General features: G+C 40.5%; 1 protein-coding gene across 15 annotated transcripts in view; it reads right to left on the minus strand.

Moving 5' to 3' along the window:
- sox6 (SRY-box transcription factor 6) overlaps positions 1 to 21,623 on the minus strand; it is a 155,001-nt gene that overhangs the window by 27,784 nt on the left and 105,594 nt on the right. For 13 of the 15 annotated variants that reach the window (XM_067442909.1, XM_067442917.1, XM_067442916.1 and 10 more), the window contains 3 exons: positions 17,373 to 17,496; positions 10,010 to 10,089; positions 531 to 680 (listed from right to left, as the gene is read on the minus strand). In XM_067442909.1, coding sequence (XP_067299010.1) covers positions 531 to 680; positions 10,010 to 10,089; positions 17,373 to 17,496 — 354 coding nt within the window. The remainder of the gene's footprint in view (positions 1 to 530; positions 681 to 10,009; positions 10,090 to 17,372; positions 17,497 to 21,623) is intronic. The other 2 variants (XM_067442905.1, XM_067442915.1) reach the window with 1 other exon arrangement.

The following is a 21,623-nucleotide window of genomic DNA, read 5'->3' on the forward strand; positions in this document are numbered from 1 at the left end:
TTAAACTAAACTTTTCCAAATGTGCAAGTGTTTTAGGTTACAGCCGCAGCACAAAAAAAGCAAAATGATGATAAATATCAGTGAAGACTGATGGAAAAGCACTATGTGCTGTGAGCACCCGACTGTTGATCTTATAAAAGAAACAAAAGACAGTCATCACATCATTGTAGCCTCATCAATATATTTAGATTATGTGCCTCTGATGTCATTGCCCCTGTTCTGTCCAAGTTAAATGTAACGCGCAGGAAAACGTGGGCCAGTCTCTGTCACGAGAAACCATGTGTTCCAAAAATTACTCTCCAGGAGCAAGGAAAGCCATAGCAACCCTGTCCACAGAGTTCTGCTTGAGAGAGCGGGTGCCTTGTAAAAGCAGCTTAGATTGATGGGGTCGGAGCGAGAGGAGAACCAGTGGCGAGCTCTCGCTCACTTGCTCGCTGCTGTACCTACCACAGCTGATTTAGTGAACAGGGAAGTGGAGAAGACTAGGTCAAGCACCACTCCACTCGCAGCAGACTGGGCCGGGACCGTACCTTGACTTGAGCCAGGGGAGTTGAGGCCCTCTTCTCGTTCTTCAAGCCAGATGGGGAGATCTGCCCGGCAGAATTGGGGGGCTGGGGCAGTTGAGGCATCTTGGCTCCTGGAGAGACCTGCATGCTGGCCAGCTGGGCGGCGTAGAGTTGCTGTAAGGAGGGAGACAACCCACAAGCGTTAACATCCTAAGCCAGACACCATTCAAAGCCTTTATTCTCTCTTTTCTTCTCTCCCTAGCATTTCTTTTTCCCTTTCCATCCCGGCATAGAAGCTCCATCAAAGGTCTAACTGTATATCAAAGCCTGGATCCAGGGAGAGAGACAGCAGCCCCAAAAAACCACACAGCAATGGCTCGCATACAAGAGACTTGGAGCCACTCGTCTTTCCACTCATCACACAAAATTTGCAGACTGAAGCTTAGCTGCTTCTAAGATCTGATTTCCTTCCCCTCGCTCCCTCTAGTAAGCCTCTTTGACTTTAATTGGCGCCTTTTCGACTCGCTACGGAGACACCTGAACTTCCCTCTATGATGGCGCAGAGCACGTTCCCCCGAAGTTACACAAACTCAAGTTAGTAGAGTTTTCAATATGCGGCATATCACAGACATTTATTAAGACGGGAAGAGTATTCATGTTCTTCTGCTTATTTTCACTGGCTCACAGTCAACACGCTCACTAACATCAGCAACCTTCCAGTGGTACACGTTCAGCATGCTGAAGTGCAACGTGTCAATCACTTATCGGCACTGAGTGGGGAAAATGTTCGAGAAAGGTTTAGATTTCAACTCTGAGACTGACTGTCTGTCTGTCATAACCTATTGAGAATGATTTTTACTTCAACACATCGCTAATACCAACACATCAGGCAGATGTGTAATAAAAAGTAATAACAGACCATAAAAAAACAAAGCAACATTAGATCAAAAGGATCAATTAACTCCAAAACCCTGGGCTAGAACGTCAAATCATACAACATTATTGATATTTGTTTTAGTGGGGTGTATTATTCAAAGACGCTTAAAACAATCGCACTTCTGCTGCTTTCCCTCAGGCAAATATTGATTAGCAAGCAGGTAAATGCTTATATTGTCTTTTGTCTCTCACATTAAGTATGAGGAATCACACCTGGGTCCAAAAAATTAAGTAGGGCATGGGACATAATATCAGATAAAATCAACTCAAACATTTCATATGAATAAAACATGAACACATTTTTTTTTAATAAAAAGCCAAAGGAGAATTTTCTAATTGGTGGACAATTATGTAAGTAAGTAAGTAAGTAAGTAAGTAAGTAACTAACTAACTAACTAACTAACTAACTAACTAACTAACTAACTAACTAACTAACTAACTAACTAACTAACTAACTAACTAACTAACTAACTAACTAACTAACTAACTAACTAACTAACTAACTAACTAAAATATACCATAACAGCAAACAGAAAGAATACAATTAAACTCAAAACTTAACTGTAAATAAACTAAAACTAAACTAAAAACTAAACTAAAATTAATTAATATAACTAATAAAATTAATATAAAAAAACCAAGCTTATTATACTGTTCTAGAAATGTTTATTGTTATGATTTCCATTATCTGTGTATAGCACCTATTTTATTTTATTACTATTTTATTTTAAAGTTAATTGTACAAGTAACAGTGATAATTATATACATTTCTTCTAATTAACATACTCTAAAAAAAAGTCTTACTGACCCAATGTACTGTATTAATATCAAGGAATTTTCTATATCATTTAAGAGGTGTTTGACCCATATTTTGAATTACACATTGTATTGTGTAAAAAATTACAATGCCAACATTTAAGCCAAAAAATTTCAGTCTCCCCTAAAAATGGGGGCCAATGATATTATCTATTTGTTTTCACCGCCACAGTCTTTGTATTTTGAACCCCAAAAAATGTTTTTTTTTTTTTTTTATGTGCATGTACCCGAATGTGTTTGCCCTCTCTCTGCTCTCATTTCCTATCTTTACTGGGCTACATAAGGACTCCATTTGTCTGAAATGGAAAAAGTGGCACCAGCATTAGTGGCCTGCCCCACCTCATACAGAAAAACCTGAGGCCAGACAAAGTGCTTTGTGTCTACATGTATCAGGAGATATAAACACTAAAATGCTCTCCGGTACCAAAGTTAAACGCTTGCACATTAGTGCTGCACAAAAGGGTCATTCTTCTTTGGGAGACCTGGGGCAAGCGCCGGCACACGGACAGCGGAAATGGCAGGCTGATTAGGTTCACACAGTGATAGTGCAGCTCGCCAGCCTGGCAAACAGAAAGCCTTTGTCCCACAAAGTTAAAACACAATCGCTATTCTTTTTTCTCTATAGGTAGCAAGTGAATGTACATGTGATTGTGTGTATTTGAATAAGTTTGTGTGCTTGTGAACAAGAAGGAAGCCATCGGCCTAGTCTGCTGGACAGATGTTTGTTAACAGCGAGCCACTGCTGATGTGGATGGGCAGAGGGACTCTGACCTTGCGTGGGAAAAACTTTATTGTTCCGGAAAAAGAGTGTAATTGGCTTTTGCTTCAAATTAGAGCCAGTCAGACTGCCTTTTGTGAGGCCTGATTAACGGGCCAAAGCCACAGGGTTAGGAGTAAAGCGGTCCGGATGCTCTCAGCCAGAAAGATACTGAAAAATAACAATAAATACTACCAGAAAGGTGTGACTTCTTTTCGTCAAGGGCAGGGAGGGAAAGGACTCTCAATCCTCTCAAATGTGTCCATCACGCCAAGCTGTGCACAATGTGGCTTGTGTATTAAGGCCATGTGTTTTGATGCTGAAAGGTGTGAAAATAGACAAAAGGAGACACACAGAGAGAAAGAGAGACTGCTGATGGTGTGTGAGGACACATGTGGTAGTCTGTCTGAAGGGCATGTAATGCAGGGCTCCATTGGGCCTCCTCTGCCTCTCCTCCAGCCATACTGCAGGGTCTCCACAGCAGACAGGGCCAACGCTAATGAGGGTCATGCTGAAAGTCAATGGCCGAACAGGGAACGGGGCAGCCGGGACAAGCTGGCTCCATGCCCCCTGCATCAAAACTAAAAGGCTGAGCATGGTTGATCCCATCATCCTATCAATCCCATCATCAGTTAACACTGTCTATTAATGCTTAAAATCTAGCTACAAAAAAATAAAGCTTCAACTATTTCTGTTTTACAAACGAGGAGTGAAATATAACATTGACAAGAATTTTCATGAGTCTGATCTTCTCAGGAATATTTTACACATTCTGATTTATAATATAACAATTTTTAATTAATATTTAATGTGCATTTGGCCTGTACCATCTGTTATAGGACTCTTTATACTATACTTTTTACTGGAACACTTAAAACACGTTTTTAATATTTTTGTACAATACTGTGAATAATATAATGAAATGCATTTTTTATATAACCTATTGTGAGACGTTTATTTGACACTTCCCAAACTTCCCTCCATTTGGTTATTGGCTTTGATACTTTAAAAGAGGAACAAAAGATAAGCACTGCATCAACCGCTACCTCAAAACACACACACAAAACACACATGCGTGCACTAACACCAACAGACATACAAAGTGGTGTATAAGCAGCAATCTGACACAGTGGAGAGCTATTACAGTGTGTAGTGAAGCTGCTGGCTCTGAGGAAATGGGAGCCGATGGGGACAGAACACTAGTGGGACCAGAGAGAATGAGAGAGGCCTAAAGAGTGCTAAAGAAAAAGAGAGGCAGAGATGTTGAGCTGCTCTCAGCATGTGGTTTCAGAAAGGCCTGCAGAGAAAAGGCCTGATCCACCCCAGTGACTCAGGTAATACCTTTGTCCACTTGAGCATTAAATGACTCACTGCTATACAGCTTAGTTAGAGAGAGAGAGAGAGAGGGGCTCGGGAAATGGGGCTTTTCAATTCGCTCGCCTGTGGTCCTTACACTTCAACCGACACACACACACGCAGCCCGACTAATATCTCCTGCCTCCCTCTCCTGCACATATGAGCCAAGCACATCTCACAGTCCGTGGATTCCAAATGAGTGGAGTCCGGCCCAAGGTCAGGCGGTTAGCCTCTGATAATTAAAAGCAACCCCTCTGGAGAAAAAGGAGGTTAAATGAGAGGGCCCACAATTTCTGCCTGCAACAACAGTATTTGCAGATCATCCAGATTAACCGACACTTTCAGACCACACTGCTGGACGCATCAGCACTCAGGGATACTTTGCTTTCAAGTGTCTCGGAGAGCCAATTCAGTGCTCCACCTCTGTGTAGAGGTATGTAAACGCTCAGGGTAAACTGTTTATAAATGGAAAAGGCATGGTTAAGAAAGGTTACATTTTTATTTTTAGTCAAATAGCATTCAAAGACACTGTTTTACAATGTAAAAACTTGATATTATAATCAGAGCTGTGGTGCAATGAGCTGTGCACACATATACTGTAAAGATTTGAGTCTGGTCTGCAATTCCATTCTCCCTCTCTCACCCAAATGTTCTTTTCTATACTCTATTACCCTAAAAAAAGTATAAAATAATAATAATAATTGTATATAATAGTCTGTCGCTTATGCTCAAAGCTAGTTGTAAGCAAAGACTTGACCTTATTCTAAAGATTACTGACTAAAATAATGCACACTACCATTTAAAAATGTGAAGTTGGTGAGATTTTTTAAAATGTTTTTGAAAGAATTCCCTTATGCTCACCAGGGCTGTATTACTTGATCCAAAATACTAGAAAAATATTTTTACAATTAAAAATAACTCTTTTCTATTTTAATATATTTAAAATGTAATTTATTCCTGTGATAGCAACTCTGAATATTGACAACATTAACATTTCAAGCATTAATTAATTTAAAAAATAAATAATAAAAAAACACTTTCTGAACCCTAACTTTTAAACAGTAATGCATTTTACCTTCACAGTTTTCAGTGTGCAAATGTTCAGAATTTTTGTCCTTGTGATCTAACAGATTGAGACTGTGAACCGAAATGGCTCATGAAACACTAGATTTCAGTGCATATGATGGGCAAATAGGCAATCATGCAAGGAAAAAAACAACAACTTGAGTCTCTTGTTTATTCTTAAAGAGAGGGGCGACTGCTCTCTGGCAGATGCTGTGAAATACAGTGGCAGATTTAGCCAATTTTAGTGCTTCTAGCTATAATGGTGCATGACTGTCTCTCCAACTTATCCGCACAGGCCCCAGTCTGAGCTCACTGAAACGTATCCACAAGGCCAAAAAACCCCACTGATACATTATCATACGTCAAAACATACGCACACTATACACACTAAATTACATACACTAAGACTCTTGTGTCTGTGTGTTCTCCTCGGCTCTCTCTATGGCCACAGCTGAGCGGTAGCATGGAGAGAGGACTGTTACTGCCGCATGGTCGACTCTGCCATTTCAGTAGCGTTGGGGCGCCCATGCCCGTTTGCCACAAGGCTTGTCCAGGCTCATTGCCCAAGGCAGGCGGGCTGACCCAGGCTGGCCCAGATGTCAGAAAGGGAAGCAGGGGTGCGCTAGTGTGCTGCGCCAATGCTTTCCAGTATGGCCAGACATCTGTCCCATCTGCTGGCGCGCAGCCTGCTCTCTCGTTCATTTCTCCCTTCCCCCATCTCAACCCATCCGCCTCGTTTTTTTCCTTCCCTTTCCTTACATAGCTTCACTAACTTAAAAGGTAAGATGTGTCCTGCGCATTTCTGCTATACAAGCCCACGCTAATAACCCTGCGCTGGAATCAACCCAGGTGGTCATCTTAAGCTACATGGTTTGCATCTCTCGCTATCTGTTTACTTGCATCTCTGTTTTATAATTCTGTCCATCCAGATGTCCACCTATCCCTCCCATTAGTGCCTCTACCCTGTGCTCATACCGCCTCTCGTCTTCTGGCTATCTCTCCGGAGTCTGTCTCGCACAGCACGCGCCACTCCTCTCCCCTCTCCTTCTTTCTCTCCTCTCCTCCTCAATCACACCAGCAGCTGTTCGCTCTCATTTCTGCAGCTCATAGTCAAAAGTGCTCCACTTGTTAGCCGTGGCAGAAAGCCCTGCTCCCTCCACACATCCGGAATGCAGAGACATGAGCATCCAAACAAAAGATAACACAGCATTTCCTCTCTTCCCTCGTTTTCTCAACCCCAACAGAAGTTTCAGAGAAGTTTCCCTGACTCTCAAGTACAGGCTTTAAATGTGTTTAAAGCAGTAATTATAGCATGGAATAAAGCACCTTTGGCTTAAGAAAAGCTGCACAGATTTAACCCTCATGTTCTGACTCCAGAATAGAATGTATATCATATTTTGAAATATGCTCTTTAAATTAAAAAACAGTACAGAACAGAGCAGAGAGTACAGAAGAGAGGGTAAAAGCCAGAGTAACAGAGAGGCCAGCATGTCCTATTTGTGTTTGCTCCCTCTATTATTTGCCACGGGGAAACCCAGATGTTCTGCTTTATCCCATGATGTTTTATTTTAGGACTGTTTAAACCCCAAAAGACTGCTTCCAATGATAAAAAACAGGCCTCTCACAAGTTGACTTGAGATTTGTATAGAACTTGTGGCAAAACAATATATCAAGGAGAGAATGGCTTTAAGGAAAGTGTTTTCCTCTAAGCAATTGATGTAAGGTGATCTTGTAGGCTAGCAAATTAAATGGCAATTCAAATAGACCAAAAATAAAATCGAATTCTTTTGTAGAATTAGGATAATTCCTTTTAGACTGTCGGGCCATACGGCTACAATCCAAAAACAATTTCCGCCTGGAGGTGAGAGGTGTCACTTCTAATAGGGAGGCAACGCCGGGGGATGGAGCCATTGTTTGGAGGCCGTGCCCAGCTCATCCTGAACCCTGAGAGGGTCTTAATGAAGAGAGGCATGCGGTCTGGGGAATAGTTTGAGCAGCTTTTCTCTGGTGACTTGCAGACAAGGGCCAATCTGTCAGGAACGCATTGAACGAAATTACTCGCCGCGTTGGGACACGGGGTGACAAGCGGGCGCATGTACGTGTGTGCCGCCAGTCGAGGGAAATGTATTGACAAGCAAATTACGCTCTCAGATCGCCTGGTCGCTTTCATTTCCACTCCCCGGGACCTGAGGCCTTTTGTTAGCCTGCGGACGGGCTAGGGTGACGGGGAAGAGACAAGACAGAGAGAAAGAGAGAGAAAGAGATTTCACAGCCAGCCCACTTACTGTTATGACACGGTAAAATTGCGAGCGGTAGCATCGACAACATTAAGAGTGGCAGAGCGGCCGTCCCCCTTCCTGCATGACCGAGCACAGCATTGTGGGAATTAATTCCTTTCCAATCAGAGCATTTTTTAAGGTTCATATATTTCCCCAGTCTAAACCGAGCAAATTAGGGAAAATGATACCTTGCCAGAATTGCTGACAAGTGAAGATATTCTAATTAGACAGATGCACCCAGCCAGTGGCACAGGGTGGGTGGGTCCACTGGCACAGGAAGTGGGGATCTCATAGGTGAGGTCACTCCCACCGAGCGGATCAGTGATGCATAAGCGGCGAGAGCTCAGTGATACTGCCATTACAGATAATCACCCAGACACAGCAGACAAATCCATACATACCTCTCATTAACACTGACCTAGCGCTGGCCCTCATTTATCTGACATATTTTAAAAGATTTGCTTCCTTTGATTTAAGACAGGAATTCAAAGCTTGTTATTTCTGCTCAAAAAAGGAAGAGAGACAAAAGCATCCGCAACCACATGCTAGCGTGTGCTAACTGCTCAAACAAATCAATCCAAATCACCCTTCCCCACTAAATTACAAACTCATCTGCATTTGCATGTTGTCCCTTTCTTTCAAAAGAATGTTTTGCCTGTCCTTTTGTCTTCAAAGTGAACTTCAACTTCTCTGCAAGACGGGTGCAATGTGAGCACTAATGGCATTATTGTTGCACTCAGAATTAGATTCATCTCCCTATCTCCATCCAGAGCCTTTTTAATCATCTTCTGCATGATGATAGCTGCTCAGTTACGGCGGAAAGGGTATGTTTGACTAGCCGGGCTTTCTTAGAGTGAAGGGTACCGAGAGTAAATACCAATCTGCTCGGCTAAATCTGCGGCTGACAGACAAACTTCAATTAATGGGAATGCAACTCATTTGTGTTTACTGTATTTTCTAAAGGTCAGCGAAGTCATGGACTCTCAGCCATTCCCAGGGTTAAATGTATTATCACAATGAATGGCTATGGGGTCTCAGTGCCTCCTGATATATGACTATCCCAGACTCGAGCTGACCCATCAGGAAAGCTATAAATAGACGGAACGGGCCCTGGTTACACCATCGCAGCTTACTCCTAAGGGAGGAGGGAAGACACGCTTACACGTACGGATTGAAATTATTTTTCAATCAGTCTTTGCTCACGGGCTCCCTCCCCGTTTAGCTCACTCATACAAGCGCACGCACATTTTTACATACACTTTAACATGAATAGACGCATTCCACACCTTCAACACAGATGATTGTTCTCCCCAAAGTCGCATGCTATAGCAAAGGCTTTTCTATCTCCAGCTGCAAGCATTGTTCCAACTTGCCAAGGCTCATTAATGCTGAGAGCGATAAGCTCCGAAGGACAAATTGTGCACATGTATCAGCAAGAAGAAAAGGTACAAAACGCTCTCCTATCTTCTCCTCCTCGCAAGTCCTCCTCCCTCCGTTCCCAGCTTTGTTTTGCAACATTCCTAGCTATCAGAGAGCTTAATGTCTAATTGCTATTAACCGCTTACCACTCTTGTTGACAAAACAACAACTATCTATGAATAAAAAAGTGTGGGGGGGAAATGAATAAATGAATCATCTACAGGGCTGCGAGCTGCATCACCTTCTACCTCCATTCATTTGCTTCAGTCTTTGTTCAAAGAACTTAAAGGAACTTAGTGCATTTAAGAAGTTTAAAAGCACAAGTTTAACAAATAATCTCTATGAGTAAACAGGAAGGACTAATGACATTAGCTGCTGTAAAAAAAACACCTCTTTCTATCAGCTTAAAAAACTTGTTAAGTGTATAACAAAGTACACAAAGCAAAAATTAAGCTGCAAAGCAGGATTAAAAGAAACAATTAAAATGACAAACATGATGAGATAAACTTGAATGAAGATATGAATCTATATTAAAGTACATGGAGATTGCATCTGAGAAATGTTCCCAAAGCAGCCCGGAGGGTCTTGGAAGCTCTTCCATCATTTTGATACCACAAAGTTACTCAGAAAGCAATTAAGGTATGAGGGGCCGCTGAAATGCCCTTCACTGACGCAATACCTGGTTCTCATGTATAGGAGTCATGGCTGTGCTGTAAAAACGGGCTATATTGCAGATGGAAGGTGTTAAGCTTGTAGGGGTGGACCGGTGTGTGAGTGATTTAGCTCTAGCTTGTTATTTAGCATACAGCTGGTTTGCTCACACGGTGCTGAGGGCTTGGCCCACTGCCCGTAAATTCTTTTGTGACTGTACATACCTGGAGCTGCAGAGGGTTGAGTCCTGACGCGGCAGCAGCTGCCATTGTGGATGGAATGAACTGCACCGGGTAGTTATCACCTGTCGGAGAAAGGAGGAGGGGGAGATTGTGAACAATGCGCACAGGTTGAGACAATGAGCGGCCCAACGGCAGGCCAGACAAGTGCCAACACAGTTCCTGTGGGCCTGCCTGCACCCAGCCTCGGCACTCAGCCCAAACATCTGCACTCACAAAAGAGTCAGCTGGCCAGAGCAGAGTGGGATTTACACTGGAACGTCTCTCTTTCTTTCACACTCAGGTTTTTTTGCCTTCTCTGTTTTTTATCTTTGCCCACACTTGCACAGTCCTTTCTCATCTGGGTGTGCATTGTGCACAAGGTTATGCCATTTTACTTTATTGTTCGCAAGTATATCATGTTCTGTGAGAAGCTTGACTAGTCAAACTATTGTTCTACATGCCATTATGTGTTTTACAATGTGATCTGGCACAATACAGTATGTGTGTGAGAGAGAGGGTGCTGACGCCAACTTCAACAGGTTTTAACAAGACAAAATTGTATGTAAATACAGCTTGTAAGACATTTTTTTCATGAGATCAAATGTATCCAATAGAATCAAGCAATACAATTGAGAAGTGGTTTCCAAACTGGGGTACGTGTACTTAAACTAGCATTAAAACTGAGCATGTATTTCTAACAGGCAAAATTGACAACTTACTGCATCCACACAAGCAACATGCATATGAGAGGTTGTGTGCAGAGTATGCTGCCTTAACAAATCATGCTACATTACTGCTGTTCACGACAATGTACCTTTGTAAAAATGGGGATTTGGCAAATATCCACAAAAATGTAAACATGTATTGTAAACATGTATTAATATAAACATGTAAACATTGTATACAAAAGTTCAACAAACAAAAGGGTAACATTAAGTGATGTGCATTTTAAACACAGTATTGTCAGTATTGTTTGCTCTATTTCGCAATGAGATAATAGTTCCAACAAAAGCCTCAGAACTGGTTTGCATCTCCAACCAATACACAGCGGTGTTTCGTGAACCAATCTGCGGCTTTGAATGAATCTTGTGAGTCCTTCAATGACCTATTAATGAATAAAGCAGTTTGCTTGCTTACTGAATGAATGAATGAATGAATGAATGAATGAATGAATGAATGAATGAATGAATGAATGAATGACTCAATCATCAAGCCACCTACTGCCGGTTTTAGTTTAATATTTAAAAGTTTCACGTCGTATTTACCATCAGAGCATATTTCTCTATTGATTTTGGAAAAAATTAAACATTATTTTAATAAGGTATTTTTAACGGTAAAAAAATGAAGGGGAAAGATACCATCCTTGGAAAAGATGTGACTGCAGTTTAAGTGGAAGAGAGGGGCTATGCAGAAGGATGTTAAATGCCGGAGGGGGTACGCCACTCTAAAAAGTTTGGGAACCACTGCAATAGGGCGAACAGAAAACCCTAACCAGATGAAAACTACTGGTTCGAACACAAAACCCCTAGAGATACAGCTCTGGAAACCTTATACAGAAATGAGTGCGCCTACAAGTGTGTGTTAAGTGTGTGAGATGTGTGTTGTACTGTGGTTGGTGTATATAACGCTGTCTCTGGCTCTAAAAGCAGAGGTTTGAATAAAGCGTGCTCATAGAAGGGGAACTGGACCTCTTTTAGCCCCCATTTCTGTCTGTCACTTCATCTCACAAACATATGGAGCTATCAAGCCACAGGCATGGGGGTAAACACCCCCATAACACACACACACACACATACATGCACACACACACACCTCGCTCCCTCTGACTGACCACAGCACATTGTGATGTAGCCAGGAAATTCAATCCCATCGTTTGGCAGAAGTGAATAAAGAACATAACTGAACAGATTTCAAATAGTGCAATGAGAGTCGTAGAGTGGGTCATTATCGTTCAAGGTTCTCTCTCTCTCTCTCTCTCTCTCTCTCTCTCTCTCTCTCTCTCTCTCTCTCTCTCTCTCTCTATGCTTGTGGTTATATGTCATGTGAGCCATGGGCAGGTCAAGTGCCAGCCGAGAACACTAGGCCAAGGCTAATGGTCTGGGGGCTGGGTGGGCAGCCAGTGTCTCAAGTAGATGAGATCAGCTGGCAGCTTTCTCGATGTCAGTCTGTGAAAGTGAATCTAGTTTAAAAGGCAAATCTGCCTGTCTCCAGCTAGTGGATGCCAGGGAGGCTCCAGTGACGCCACTGCCCAATAGGGTTGTTTCTCCAAGCTTGCTAAGGCCAAGGACCAAGAGTTTATTACCAGCCCACCTTGGGGCTCAATAGTGGGCTCTCTTAGATCTACTGTGCCATAGGCAGTATTAGCCTCATAAAACAAAATAACTGAGAAAAATGCTGATTAATAACTTTTCTTTTCTTTTTTCACTGACAAAAGACAAACACACTATAGTCAGTGTAAAATTGAAAAAATTAAAACATTATTTTTAAAAATTAAAAATTAACGATATGATGAAATATTGACTTACTTTAAAGTATATTTTCATCTAAAGACAAAATCAATGATTTAAACAAGAACTGACCAACAATGACCATAAGCTACACTCTTAAAAGTAAAGGTTCTTAAATGGTTCTTTGACAGGGTGTATGGTTCAATGAAGAAACTTTAATATTTAATATCCACTTTCCATTGCACAAAAGGTTCTTTGTAGAGGAAAAATGTTCTTTAGACTATAAAATGGTTAGAAAAAAAGGGTTCTTTAAAAAACTTTTCACAAAAGAGTTCTTTGGGGAACCAAAAATGGTTCTTCTATGGCATCACTGTGAAAACCCATTTTTGGTTCTTCCTGGCACCTGTATTTTTAAGGGTGTATCACCATGTAACAGTGCCAGCCAGAGGAGCCAAAAGTGAAAAACTACGCTGTTGGCTCAAATTTCTCAGGCCTGTAAACCCAAGCCAGAGTACCCACTTCACCATGTAACTCCCCTGTGATAGCATCACTTTATTAGAGAGGTACCTTATCAAAGCAAGCTTTGCAAAGACACCAAGCAGGAAAGGGCAAACCTTCACAGCTCAGATCACAATGCTGTCTTCTTTTCTTTAAAAAAGGGTCGGCTGCTAAATAATGCTTAAAGTGCTTTCTCACATAAAGGCATTGCTAGAGAACTTCATAGTGTATTCTGTTTCAGCCAGGTATCATGCTGCAAAACGAGGCCAATTTGGACTGCCAACTTGGAAAGGGGCCCCTTTAAGTAGAAGGACCCAAGGGTCTTACACAGGGCACCACTACCGCTGATGTGGGCCGGTCCTCCATAAGAAGCGAGGGCTGCAAGGCTAATGAAAAGGTGGAGGAGAGCGGGAAGGAATGGCTGGTGGAGTGCTCCTTCTGCAACCTCTTCACTTCTACTCCACCTGATGCCAAGAGCCAAGCATGCGGAATTTTCAAGCAGTGTGGGGCTCTCTTTGAAATCAATGGTTTTGTAAAAGGGCTCAGTGTCTAACATGCTCACGACCCTTCTTCCTGGCCAATATTGAAGGCTCTTTTCTATTAAAAAAATAATATTTTCCGGAGTTGTGGTACAGTGGACTAAAAACATGCTTGGAACATTTAAAAGCTGTTGGCCACGTCCTGTTCCTCTGTCTCTAAACCCTACTTTTCTCTCTACACTCCAGTCTTCTATAAAATAAAAAGGCAAATAAAATTACATAATATAAAAAAATAAAACAAAACTATTTGGAACAGTGACTGACAATTATCTATTCTATAGCAATGTTACACAAAATTCAGAATTGAAAAATTTGCTTGCGCTCTTCAATTCATTAGTAAATCTGATGATCCATTCATCACCTAAAAACCTTTACAGCTGCATTCTGAATGGGGGACTACCCTGATTGATCCACAATTCAATACATACCTCGGTTTTTAACCACGGTTTTCGGTTAGTTTTTTTGCTATTCTATTCTTAGGCGACAGGAACAGAAAGAGTTTAAGGAGAATGTTTTTTTTAGTTAAAAGACTTGAAAAACATTACTTAAACTTAACTTTACTTAAAAAAAAAAAAAAACTTGTACACATTCCTAGTGTATTGTATAATATAAAATAAATATATATAGAAAGATTTACAGTGGTAGCTCAAAACTGTACAGCAGCATTTAAGTATAAAATTGAATTAATAAATGTAGGCTAAAATTAAAACGACCTAGTCTTCAATATACAATATACATTGATGAAAAGCTACTGTATTATTAGTTTATTCAAGAGCAGTGAGTGATTTTCTCTTTGTCTTTTGTTGTTTTATTAACATCATTTTAGAGGTGAACTGTCCCTTTAAGGACAAGTGTTCACAATCACTAGGCTGCGCTGCTAAGACCTGCTCGCATCTCATATACAGACACGCGATTTTACTTAGACTTTAGACATAACCGACTGTGTTTATTTATGTTAACCTTGTGTGTATTTTACAGTTTTAGCGCAGTAAGACTACTTAGTCCAGTAATCACGTGTGTTTGAGAGGCTTTTAGTGCGCGCGCTCAGCGCATGTAAAACGTGAGTGAAAAGTTTAACCGGCAAGGCTTTAAAATGCGGCTAAACACTCCCTAACTTTAGTGCATATGATTAGATATTTGCTCATATCAGTGCGTAGACTCACAGGCACAATCAAACAGAGCCGAAATAAACTGAGAGAAATATTTCAAACAGAGAAAAATATAAATAATTAATTAAATGCAAAACAAAATAAAAACACAATTCACAAGCGCATATTGAACTGTGAAGGCCGTACCGAACGGTTCAATATTATAGGGAGAATTGTGGCATCCCTAATATACATATGCTCAAAACTACATTAGCAATTGATTATCAATTGCTAATGTAGTGTTTCAATGTCTAAACGTCTGACGCACGTTCTCTTTGACAAGAATGTGCCCTCCAGGCGAGGTTTCTTTTGTACAATCACTGGCTGTCAGCAGTCCCACCAGCGGGGGCATCGTGGGCTCATTGCATCCCAAAGGCCATGAACATCCACGATTAGCAATACGTATGTGTTCATGTCTGCACGGGGGGGATCACCACTACCCTCCGCAAGTCTATTTGAGTAAAGAATGACCTGAGTCCTCTCTTTATACCAAGCCCAAGCCATTGAGCACAGTGTGTGAGAAAGGGGATCTCTGCTGTTTCACTGCAGGGTTAAGGCCATCAGCATTGGGCCTTGGCTGCTTGCACTGACCCCACACTGGGCAGCCCAAACAGAAATGAGTCCTATCGCATTATCACGGCAATAAGTTGAGTCATGCACACAAACGGAAATAAGCTATGTCCTAAACTTTCTCCCCTCCGCTGTTTCGCAAATTATGAATAATGCAGGTACTTTACACACGCCAAGGATTCCATTACAGCTGCTGTTATTTGTACTAAAACACTTTCCATGTCAAACATATTAAAAAATCAAACTGGGAAAAAAGAAAGCCCTCAGGCTCTTTGTTGAACCTGTCATGCCTTTGTAGTTCCAAAATAGCTGACTTTATGTTCCATCATTTACCTTTTTAGTTAATTTATTAGCTGCTCTACCACACCCTGTAATAATCTACCTCTCACCTGCTGACTTCTGAAGCTTTCCTCCCTCTTATCCATCTCTCGGTCTAGCTCTTTCTCTTTTCTTGTATATTTGCCTTTTGATGAGGCGCTGACAACAAACGTGGTTTCTCAAGGCATACTTTGAAGACAAAAGGATAGCTTTCTTTACTGAGCAGCACTGATCATTGAATTTTTTTCTTTGATAATTCTCATTTAAATTTTTGTCGTCTTAATTTATGTTCATTTTCACTACTACCAACTTAGCAGCTACAATGAAAAAGCATTACTTTGCAATTTGTATTTTTTGTTTTCAACAGCAATCTTTGGTAAAGAAAATAAGGACATTTAACCAAATGCTACCGATCACTTGGGCGGCATAGATATGCTTTTAACTGTTAAATTACAGAAAACTGAGATTGGCACATCCCAAAACCTCAGAACAATGGCTGGATATGAGGGTGAGGGATACTGGCAGTGAGTCAGCCTACGTGTTGTAGCAATTTCTTACAAATTTGTTTTTGAATTTACAGTGCTTGCGTAAGTAGCAATTGTCTTTTATTTTTTTTATTTTTTTTTACAAAAGGAGAAAAAAAGCATGCCAGGACAAGTACGACAGCTGCTTCACCAGAGGCCCTTCAGTTCCAAAATAGAAAATGTGCAAAATAGACTAAGTGTCACCTTCCTGTTTTTTTTGTTTTTTTTAAGAAACAGGAATGATTAGGGATAGTAATACATCACTAATTTAGTATAAACTATTGTCCTTCAGCATCTACAGATCGCAGATGTGACTAAATGTGCATAACATCAATAACATAAATGTATATAATAACATTTAAAGGGTCACAAAGTGTCCTATATTAGTAAAATAGCAAATTTAATGCCAAAGAAGCTGAAACCATTTTATGCTGACAGTATTCCAGCCCTCATTCATGCCATCCATTGTTCTAAAGGCTCGAAATGCCTTGCCAAACTCTGCCAAAACAGGCTGCTTCATCGAGGTGATACACTTCACAGTGTTCAGAATTAATTGCCTTGACAAGAAGGGCTTGAAGTTCTGCTCTCTGAATCCAAAGGGGTGTAGGTCTTTAAAACAATGCTATGATTCGGTCAGGGAAATCAAGCAATGATAAAATATGTGCTGAAGAAGACCGAAAGACATGAGGAGGTAAAGAAAGCTCAAAAGTGACACGTACATTTCCCTGAGGTATAGTGAAAGATGGTGAAGCAGAAAAACATACCACAGAAAAAAGAAATAAAAGACAGCCTGGAAGGAACTTGTTAACATTATTGTTTTCCCTCAAAAACACAGCTCTGAGACAGTAGTGTTTTTAAAATTATTATTTAAAAAAATAACCTAATATATTCAAAACATTTTAATGTGTAAAAGGAAAATTCACCCCAAAACAAAAATTATATCATAATTTACTGTTGTTGCAAACCTTTTCTTGTGGAACATTAAAAAAAGTATTTTGAAAATTTGTATTTTTGTTATTGGGGTACAAATCAACATAACTTTCACTGTATGGATAAAAATTTTTTTTGTTTTTCACAGAAGATAGTCATAGCCAAGTTTGGAATGACTTTCATATTTGGGGGAACTTAATGTATAACAGTAACACTATTCTTTGTAGCATTTAATATGAAAGTATTAATATTGATATTTAAATATTTTTAAAATGTGGGTATTGGAAACTGGTTGTGAGGATTCAGACAAACCTTTTATGCTAAATGTGCAAGGAGCAACAGGAATAAAGATGTGGAGAGGAAAATCAGAGAGCTTAAGTGCGTTCTCTTACCTGGCTTATAGGACATGCCTGGGGGGAAGAGGAAGCCCTGCTGGGCTGCCGCGGCTGCTGCCAGAGTGCGCTGGTCGTGTGGAAAAATGGGGATCATGAGCGGAGGCATGTGACCCTGGACCTGCTGAACACAGAGAGAGAGGAGATCACACAGGAGCCTAACACAGTCTGACAGCACCGCTCATATTCTGACCCCGGTCCACCCCGCACACGCTCACCGAATACCTGCACTTAATCACACATTAATGCTTCAAAGAAAGCATCACACACATACAGCAGTGTTGCTGTTGTTTTTTATTTGTATCAGAAATGCCCAATCAATGTTTAGGTTAATACCTGAGTAATACCTACATATGTTATTAGATATAATCAGAAATATAAGCTTTTAAAATCGAATCATGAGACTGGCAGAAAAGGTGTATCCTTTTAGAAATACGGCTCTTGTCTCTTGTTCTTGGAAGGTCATTTATATACATGATAAATGCCCAAGGGAGGCCAGTAATTTACAGCACCTGCTTTCAGCTGTGAAAATGATGGAATGAGCCCAAAAGCTTGTGTATTTCTGATATTTCATGTATAACGTTAACACCTGGCATCGCGTGTGGTGCCTTTCAAACGCTCTCAACCATGTTCATCTTCATTCCTGCTTTATTGCAAAATAAAGAGAATCTTAATGGTGTGCATAAGGATAGCATTAGCTCTGTGTAAGAGTAAAAACAGACACGCTAAACTAGAGACAAAGAAAAAGAGAGTCTGTGTGTATTTAGGGATCTGAGCGGCTTCCCATCGAAGTTTGAAAACACATGTTTGTGGAGTGTTGGCTGGACCCAATCTTGCTGTCATTCTCTGCTTCCGGCCTGTGGGTGATAGGCTGCAGTGCCGCTACCGTGGGCCAGCTCAGAGTTAATGCAGGCGGGTCGACCCGCCTCTGGGGAGCCCAACCGGAGAACGGGTTAATAAAGGTCATCCCCCCCCAAAATAAACACATTATAGAATGTTTCTCCATTCATCGCTCTTTAAAATCAGCCTGCAATAAAAACCGGTCTGGACGCAATTACTGCTGCAGCATTGGGGCATGAAATCAACCTGCTCTGAGGAACCACCTCTGCTCAACATTTCTCGCTGAGGTCTGTGCGATCTCCGGATTTTTTTTAATGCCGCTTTTGCCTTACGAGTGCCTAATGTTAGAGTTCAGTAGGGCCTGCTCCCCAGGTGCTAAACAAGTGTTCAGGTCCACTTCATTGATTTGGACTAAGTGCGTTCCCCTAAGCAAAAATAAATAGGAAAAATCCTGCACTTTTCTGTTTATAGAGTGTTGCACTTTAAAAAGTGCATTACAGAGTTGAGACCGTGCCATATGCACGGAAAAGAACTGCAGTATTTTATTTTACAGATGTGACAAAAATTGCTGAATGAAAGAGATCAGAGGGCTCCTTAACATGACCTTATAGATGTGTTTGGGGAAACGGTTTGCTTGCAAGAGTGGTGAATTTAAATGTAAGGGGATTGAAAGGAGCCATTAGACAGAAAAGATAAATTGTGTCCGAGATGTCACCAACTGCCGTCTTATAATATCTAAGATACATTTAAGTGCCTTAGAAAAGGCCCTGACCATGTAAATTGTTCTCCTTCAGAGGGTCAGTCACATACATAATTGCCATTACCCTTATTCGCATTACCCTTGCAAGACAAATCTTAGTTTATAGCCACAGTATTACATTCAACAGCTGCTTGTAAAGTGGAACCAAAACACAACTGTTCCTCAACATGTCATTTTGCATAGTCCTGCACTGAGACCCACACACATAATGACAGAAACACCTGGTCTACTTCGCCTTATCCCATCTGTTCCTAAATTATATCATCAATGTCTTATTACATTCAAATATAAATAATTCAAAACAACCTAGAATTAGGCATCATTTGAAACTAACAAACTGACTAACAATGCTAATCAAATAGACACTCCCTAATGCCGTTTCAAAAGGTGCAAACAGCAAGGGAAAGCAAAAGGAAAGGTACAAACAGATAAATTGCCCTCAGTTTGAGAGGTTGTGATTTACAGTAATGAGGCCTTTACATTAAAGTTTAATTTACACACGCCACATCTGTGAGTGGCAAATCAAATAAGCATCCTTAAAGTGGGGACTAATAGTGAAGGTTAGCTTTCAAGCCTGTCAATTAACATAGACCGGTGGAGCTGAGCAGACAATGCAGATAAAGATTTAAAGACGATCGCTGGCAATTTGCTTTGACTGCTAATAGAGAATGGAATTAAGTGCCTACACTTAGACAGATGGATTTTGAAAAATTGCATATCGCATTCTGCATTGAAGCTCGCTTATTATATGTGTCAGTCTCTCTCATTCAGTCACTGCATCTATCTGCCTCTCTATGTCTGTTCATCTCTGTCTTTTCATAGACACAAGCATGCTTACCTCCATGCATGCTTATATAAGAAAAATGTAACCACACCAATGGTAAAGTTCATGATAAAAGTTTCTAAATATTGTGTTTAATGTTGTTTAATTTTTTTTCCTGGAAATGTAAATATATTTTTTATTTATATTATAATATTTCTTTTTATATTAATTTCTCATACTTGTATGTAGTAAAAAATAAAAATTAATATAAATTTTTTATATTAAAGCATAAAAATTATTTTGACAATTCTTAAATTATATTTATATTTCCAGCAAAAATTACAAATATTTTTTAAATATTTAACTTATCAAATTAATTAATTAAATAATACATTAATTAAAACACATGAATAAAACAGATAAAACATGATTGACAAAAAAAATAAAATAAGATTTATTATAATTTTAAAACAGTACACTAATATCATAAAACAAAGAGTTTGCCAGATATAAGAACGCTTATAGACAATACACACACACCAAGTGCATGTCTACTCTACTCTGTAGCCATAAACAATTGAACTTCACATTGCATTGTGCTTAATTCATCTCTTACAGTCTGGCTCATATATAAATCTAGCGCATCATAAACTGTATAGTCTATAGTGGTCGATTAATTTCTACTGCCGCGCCTTATATTCAGTATGAACATGCTTGCCAGTATTTGTGTATCTCTGCTCTGATATTTCACCCCTCCCTCCGCCAGTGTGCCAGGCGGCTGGCTGCCGGCAGCATTAGTATTGCAGTCAGATCTTCAAGAGCGTGAAAGAATGAAGTGGAGCAGATGTGAGAAGGAAAACTCTGAAGCTCTGAAACCTCATAAACTCAGCCCATTGTAGGTCTGGCTCCTATCTGCCCTTTGTCTTATCGGATCCTTAGAACCAGAGGATGGGATAATGCCATTTCTCGCCATCTGCCCCAAAGCTTCATTAAAGATACATGAACGAGCCCCATCTTATGAGGAACAGGTGCTATTGTTTGTCCCCGAAGACCTGCTGGGGCGAGGATGTAACTCGCGGTACTTGAGGAAGAGCATCTGTAGCAATCAGTCAGGCTGTGTAGCTGGCAGCCTTTTTCTCTCTTCACACGGCCGACCGGTTCATGGGGGTGTAGAGAGAGAGAGAGAGAGAGAGAGAGAGAGAGAGAGAGAGAGAGAGAGAGAGAGAGAGAGAGAGAGAGAGAGAGAGAGAGAGAGAGAGAGAGAGAGAGAGAGAGAGAGAGAGAGAGAGGCCTCTTCACCTTCAGTGTCTCGCATATATCATCAGTTCAGTGCAGCTGATGAAGTCTAGGGTGATACACAGCACAATCTGTCTCTCTGTCAGAGATACACACATCACCAGGGCCTTGTCTTCGCTACTGTCCCCTGCCTTAGATCAGGCATTAATTTACCCTCCGTTAAGGCCACGCCGGGAAGCTACTTTGAAACTGTAGCTTGCCAACCTAGCTACTAATCATTTAAAGTCATTCAATTACAGTTAAACTACATTTTTTTTCATATCTATCTTAAATTATATCTTTCTAAATGTATAATTAATAATGAATATCATATAATATAGAATTAATATAATATAAAATACATGATAATTTACACAAACAAATATACAAATGAAGAGCAGCATTTAACACAATAAAGAAGCTTGTTGCCTGAAATGCTATTGTTTTAAAAAGCAAAGGATCTACAATCATGCCTCTGATCACTAATTCCCAATACTGAATAAGGAGTGTCAGTGGTGGGTTGTTTAAACACACAATGTGTGTTTGCTGTAGGTTGAATGACCGAAATAAAAGAAGGAGGGGGGGACCCCCTGAAGTAAATAGGGAGCTATAG

Source organism: Pseudorasbora parva, chromosome 1 (genome assembly GCF_024679245.1).
Source record: "Pseudorasbora parva isolate DD20220531a chromosome 1, ASM2467924v1, whole genome shotgun sequence".
Classification (NCBI taxonomy): domain Eukaryota; kingdom Metazoa; phylum Chordata; class Actinopteri; order Cypriniformes; family Gobionidae; genus Pseudorasbora; species Pseudorasbora parva.